The 7,145-nt window shown below is 35.5% G+C and overlaps 1 protein-coding gene across 1 annotated transcript; it reads left to right on the plus strand.

The window, feature by feature from the left end:
* The first annotated feature begins 992 nt into the window (after positions 1–992).
* Positions 993–5,545, plus strand: LOC133740856 (amino acid permease 8-like). The gene is made up of 7 exons (XM_062168794.1): positions 993–1,345; positions 3,313–3,546; positions 3,727–3,820; positions 3,896–4,113; positions 4,208–4,335; positions 4,426–4,659; positions 4,827–5,545. The coding sequence occupies exons 1-7, from the start codon at positions 1,216–1,218 to the stop codon at positions 5,247–5,249; spliced, it is 1,461 nt and encodes a 486-aa protein (XP_062024778.1). The 5' UTR covers positions 993–1,215; the 3' UTR covers positions 5,250–5,545.
* The last annotated feature ends 1,600 nt before the right edge of the window (positions 5,546–7,145 follow it).

Genomic DNA, 7,145 nt, shown 5'->3' on the forward strand with positions numbered 1-7,145 from the left:
CTAAGTACAATGAACAGTCTATTTTATTCTTGCATTTATGGAAAAATACGAAGCTGCCATTAATCATTGTTTATTCATGAATAAAAAGACAATTTTGCCCTCATTTGAATTTTTTTACGACTCTGCCACTGTCATTTTTACCTCTATTTTCCTCCATCTGCCTCCCAGCATATCCACTGTTTATCACTGTTCATGTAACTAAAATTACAATCTGTCTTTTTTTGTTTTGTTTTTTTTTTTTTTCAATTTTGCCATATCTTTTCAGTTTTTTTTTTTTAAATTTATATATATATATATATATATAATATATATATATATATATATATATATTTATAGGAGAATAATTCTGTTTTGTATTTGTAAATTTTTACAAATGATACCTAAAGTAGGTTTTTTTTTTTTTTTTTTTTTTTTTAATCTTAAAAATGAAAGAGTTCCATTAATCATATTTTTGTAATTGTAGTTCTCGCAAATGTGTAATCTGTTCAAGTAGCTTATTAAAACTGGCACTATAGAGACTTTGTTTATGAATCGGTCATAATCTGCTTAAGCTACAATCTAAAATTATACTTCTCAAACTTATGTAACTATGATCTATTACATTTTTTATCAGAATTACAAAAAGAATTGTTTAACAACTAAGCACTACATAAAAAATTGTTAACAACTAACAAATCCGATTCCCGCGGCATCGCGCGGTTGTCTTTTCTAGTATATATAATGTGGCAAAATTGAAAATTGTGAGAGGATGGCTTTTCTCTCACTTTACATACACGTATCTTTGACAAGGTTGGACGCAACTGTTAACCTCCTCCATCTGGCCACCCTATCTTGTCATGCATGCTAAAGTTAGGCCTAGCTTGTGGTCAGTTACAAATGGCCATTTCCAATAATGTGATGCAACTTCGCTAAAGAAAACATAAGGAGATAATGGAGTTTGCTGTTGTCCTTGGAGAATACCAAATATAACCAGCAGGATATCGATCTCTATCTATCTATCTACGGGAGTAGGTTGTCCAGATTTTAATTATCTGACAGAAATTAAAGAGGTCATGCAGATTTAATAGGCATTAATTTGACTCGTTTCAAACTTTCACACCTCGAAAAGATTCTCTAGGGAACTACGTACTATCTTCTTATATACTGTGTTCTTCATCATTTTCTAGTAATCTCTGTAATTCCGTGTACACCGAATTACATGCAAAGCTAGTTGTAATGGCGTTGAGTGAGGTTGAAGCTGAATTTCAACATGACTTATCTGAATCTGGTTTGAACAATCCAGCGAAGTACGGGGAAGCTGGAGAAGAACTACAGGTGGATGATGATGGCAAACTCAAAAGGACTGGTATTCTCTCTACGTCTTTTCGTCTCTATTAGCAATTTTTCTGCTTCTTTTTACCATTCTGATGAGTATTGATTTTCAGAGAGGGAGACTACCAATTCCCTTCCTTTAGCTAGCTGAGGAGGACAGTGAAATACTATCAAATTAATTTAACATGTAGCTAGCACATCCATTTTTTGGGGTCTGAATTACAAACAACAACTTTAGCTTGAGATCTATAAGCTAGGATGCAACAATGTAGAGAATAGAAAACAGAAGAAATAAGAAAAAATAACTAGCTAATCACGAGCCTATAATTATCTTCATTGAAGGCTTAAGGGCACATGATACTTTAATCATACATGCATACATGCATGACGCATATATGAATTCAGTGCACTGGTTCAGTGGTTTGTATGTTTTTTTTTTTTTTTGAGACCACTGTGTTTGGTTTTCTTCTTCTTGTTTTTTTTTTCCCCCACTTGGAATATTGTCATTAATAAATTGATGGAACAAATCCTCCGTTTAGATACAGGTATTAATGCAAGCAGATAGCGCTATGCATTAAAGCTCACCTACTATCAAAGTTTCTGTACTAGTTAAGTGAAAATTAAGAAAACAAAAAGAAAGTTGAAGATTGGAAAATGATTTGTGACCTCAATTTTAGGTGTCGAGAAGGTCTTAGGTAGGGCTGCCACGTGGTGGGGCAATGAGGCCCTCCAATCACTGCCTAGCAGGGGGGTATTTTGGGTATTTTATTTTGCAAATTGAGGACAGTTTTGGAACAAGATTTTTTTTTTTTTGAGTTTTGATTGGCGGGCCGCACTGCCCTACCACGTGGCAGCCCCTACCCAAGACTTTCTCTTAGGTGTCATGTCATGTCATCCACACACATCACCTATTTGTCAAATCATGCTATGTAATTCTTGAGAAAAAGACTATCTTATCTTTCTAAAATCTAATTAATGACTCTAAATTATTTTGGCTTTCTTCTAAAGAAAAAAAAATTTGGCTTTCTTTCATTTTTTTTTTCGTTTCATTACACTCATGCTTAGATTTAAACAACATCATATCAATCAAGAGTACAAAAAATTTCATGTAATTCAGTCAATAGATTAATAGATTTGCATAACACATGTATATGAATTCAACCTTAATTTGTTGGGTTCCTGCAAATTTTGAAAATATAATGTGAAAAATACATATTCATATGATTGTATATATTCTTTTGTTCATTGTTTTCTCTTTATGTAGGTAGGGTTTAAACGTTAGATCTGAATTCATTATTTTTTGTTTATTTTTCCCTTATATCTAGATTGTAGATGTTAATTAATGGCTGCTAACGTGGAAATTTTTTCTTACCTCTTAATTTAGAAATTTAGACATAAGTATTTCCCAAATTCAATTTATTAATGCTACTTTTTTTTTTGGGATGAAATTAATCAATATTTGGAAAGAAAAGTTAACGTCTATTTCTTGGCACATAATTCAATATATTAATACCATTTGGAAAGAAAAATTAAAGGAAAAAATTTAACTAAATGAAGAAAAATATTGGTCAAAGAATCTATAGACATATCTCTTACATTAATACATAATTAATAGCTGATATTTTTTCCGTCACCTAATTAAATTCATTATTGTAATTGATTCACCCCCTAACATCTAAAAGGAAATGTAAAAGGGTAAAGTTGGTGTTGCAATAGTATGATGTGGCAAGATATATTATGTGGAATTGAAAATAAAATTTGTATTTACTTATATGACATGACACTTAGGATTTGAGGCCACAAATCTTAGGTCTCATTGATGTCCCATATCATTGCCCTTGAAAATTATGGGTGTAAATCTCACCAATTAATTTCGAAATTGGAAATGTAACTAAACTTAAAAGTTACTCACACTTTATCGGACTTGATTAAATTTGATAAAATAATACGACATCACGACTCAACTAGTAATCAATTGCTTTAATTTATGTGATCATGCAGGAACGGTATGGACTGCCTGTGCCCATATAATCACAGCATCAATAGGAGCTGGAGTGCTATCTCTAGCCTGGGCAATGGCCCAACTCGGATGGCTTGCCGGCATTTTCATTCTCTTGTTCTGCACCTTCACTGCTGGCTACGCTTCCACTCTCTTAGCAGATTGTTACAGATTTCCGGACCCAGTGTCAGGCAAGAGAAACTACTCCTATATGGAGGCTGTCAAAGTCTATTTAGGTAAATCCATTACGTAAGCGAAATATGCATGTTATGACTAATTAATTTTTAGTTGTAAGTTCGGCTCTTGTCCATTTTAGTTATAAGTTTCGTTTTGTTTTTATAGTGTAGTATTGAAGTTAATTTAATGGATCGGAAATTAATTCTTGATTTGATAAAAGTTTGGGAATGTCGATCTAGGTGGAACAATGCACAAGATTTGTGGATGGATGTTATATTTGAACCTTGCTACCATTGGAGTTGGCTTCACTATAACCACCGCAAAAAGCTTGGTGTAAGTTTTTATTGATAATCAACACTAGCTAGTAACCATTCTAATCCACTCGAAATTGATGGCTATTCAATTCAGGGCTATACAGAAGTCGAGTTGTCATCGCAAAAATGGTGAAGATTCTCCATGCATGTTTTCCAACATTCCACATATGGTTGGATTTGGGCTTGTTGAAATTCTCTTATCACAACTCCAAAACTTTCACAAGTTGACTTGGCTCTCTAAGCTTGCAGCCGTGATGTCTTTTGTCTATGCAACTATTGGAATTGGACTTTCTCTAGCTAAGATCATATCAGGTAAGCTCTCATCTATATTTTTAACATCAGCCCACAATATGTAAAGCCCAACTTCTCAAAATGAAAGAGTAATTGAGGAGTTTATTTTGAACAGGGGATGGAGGAACAACATATGTTGCAGGGGCAGACCGGTCGTCATCGGAAAAAATTTGGATGATGTTTATAGCAGCCGGAGATATTGCATTTGCTTGCTCGTATTCTCTTATCCTGTTTGATATCCAAGTAAGCCATATCAACTACACCCTTTTTGCGGTTTTCCTATTTAGCTTGGGAAAAAACTCTTTCTTTTTGACATTCAATTGTGATTTTAAGGACACACTGAAGTCATCGCCACCAGAGAACAAAGTGATGAAGAGGGCTGTCGTTATAGGGGGTTTGACTATGGCATTACTCTTCATGATGTGTGGTAGCTTGGGTTATGCCGCGTTTGGCAACATCACACCCGAAAACCTGCTTGCTGGTTTTGGAGATGAGATGCCCTGGGCATTCTGGCTCCTGGATTTGGCTAATTTTTGCATTGTGGTGCACATAGTTGGTGCATTTCAGGTGCGTGAATTGTAGTAATTGTAATTGGGATAATATGCTCTTTCAATGTGTGAGCGTCAACATTAATAGTCTGAAATATAACATGTCAGATAGATATTCGGCAAGAAACCATTACCCTACATTATGTATGGGTACATGTTATGATGTGTATTGTTATTTCTGAGCAGGTACTGTGCCAACCAGTGTTTCGCATTGTCGAACTGTTGGCTAGAAGAAGGTGGCCAAAATCCAATTTCATTACCAAAGAGAACCCGGTCATACTAGGGAAGATGAAGTTCAATATAAACATGTTTAGGCTGACATGGAGAACATCCTTTGTGGTGTTGGTGACTGTCATTGCCATGGCAATGCCATTCTTCACAGATATGCTGGCGCTTCTCGGTGCTATCGGGTACTGGCCTCTTATAGTTTATGTCCCAATAGAGATGCCCATTGTGCAAAACAAGATTCAGAAACAAACCCTTCGCTGGTTCGGGCTCCAACTCCTGAGCTTTTTGTGCTTGCTTCTTTCCTTGGCCGCGACATCTGGTTCCATTTATGGTCTGCATAAGGGTCTCGGTGCGTACAAGCTCTTCCAAGTTAAAGACTGATAGCAAAATTAGTATATGTTTATACGGAAATGTTCTCTTGCCAAATAATCTAACAACATATGATGCATGCTTATGTTGTTGGAGTCTGAATCTGGACAATTCATTAATCTGGTTCAGATTCATGACAAGAGAATTAACCTATCCCTATGATATATTAGTGTAGGGGAAATATCAATTATCGTCAAGTTTTAATTTTGAACTTATTCGGTACAAGAAGAGAACTATTGTGTATTCTAAAAAAAGAAGAGAGCTATTGTGTTGTACCAACATAATGGAGTATCGAGTATATATAGTCAAGAAAGAATAATCTAATTGTCACTCAATTTCACACCCTCTCTCACCATTTTAGACTAATCGCTTTAGAACCTGATGCATGTTGGTAGTGATTATTGTGCGTTTTTCCGCTTCTTGATACATGATTGAAGTAGACTGCAGAATGCAAATGGTCCAAGAGACTTTTCAACTCAGCAGCCTTCATTATTTACATTCACATATGCTTTCTGCTAATGGGGTTCTGCCTTTTCTCTCCATTTTCATTCTTTGTTCTTCAAAGTATTCAGTGGAGTTTGGTGATATTGTAGATTCATACTTTTGTCTCACTGTTGAAGAAACTCTCAGTATGACAGATGAATAGATCACCTACCATAATGTGATTTTACCTTCCCACTTCTAGATTTAAGAACTAATATTATTGTATAATTAATCTGAACATGTGCAGACCCGCCACTTCACAATCTAGAATTGTGCTGGAGCACAAAATGGACGGCTTCGCCTATATTATCAATATTATCTGAGGCCTCACCAGCATAGTGATCAAGCCTATTGAAGCAATACCCAAACATACAAATGCAAAACCCACTAATATCTCCAGTCCAAGCTGGACTGAAATTCATGACATGACAAAAGCAGGTTATTAGCTAGCTAGCTAGAACCTAGAGCAACAATTCAAAGTGATGATGTAGATAAATAATTGAAGCTAAAATAGAAAAAAACAAGTATATGATGCCTATGATTCATTGTCTGTCCTATTTCACCAACTAGGTTTCTGGTGTCGGTGTCGCATTCCTTCTAGACTAGACGATGATGGCCTGTATATGCATGCATCATCATCTTTGGATTTTGCTGGTAGTTCCACCGTTTGGTTAGTACTTAGTTGTTACATGCATTGATGTTTCTTTCAAAGACGAGTCTATGGGCCTTTTTTGTCCTAGTAATTAAGCGTGATTTATGGGTATGTATTAGACTAAATGCATAGAATTGAGCCAGGATCCAACTATCGTTTTCTTTTGATAGATAGGAAGGCCGAAATTGCACAACAGTTAGAAATGACTTTGTTTGAACCCAAAATAAATATTTTTTCCTGACAAGGGGGACTCGAAGAAAATAGAGTTAATATCCGTGGCCCAAGCTATTTATTTTCGACAAGTTCGAAATATATTATTTAGAGGCTAAATAAAGCCTACTTGGAGATCAAGCAATTTTGAAGCAAATCTGGATATTCATTGATTTACTAGTAATTATCAATATATTTGATAATTAATGGTGATTTGCTTGATTAGTGCGAGACGGGAAGATTATGCAAGCCATCCAGAGCGCGAGCAATTTGGGTAGGAATCAATCATCTTGATTGCAAGTATGATTATATATGTATACATAGTTGCCCATGCATGTTAGGTCCAACGGTGGACCAATTGAGGAAGAAGCCAAGTCTCCCATGCAATGATGCAATTAAGGGGGACGTGCAAGAATGGACTCCTATTGATTAAGGAATGTATATATCTTGCATGGTGAAACAATTAAGGAAGGAATAGCATGGTGGGCTATCATCCTTCGCTACCAATGGCCACCAGCCAATCAATGCTTTCCCATACAATTAAGCTGAATGTCAACAAGAAG

This window comes from Rosa rugosa, chromosome 3 (genome assembly GCF_958449725.1).
Source record: "Rosa rugosa chromosome 3, drRosRugo1.1, whole genome shotgun sequence".
Lineage (NCBI taxonomy): Eukaryota > Viridiplantae > Streptophyta > Magnoliopsida > Rosales > Rosaceae > Rosa > Rosa rugosa.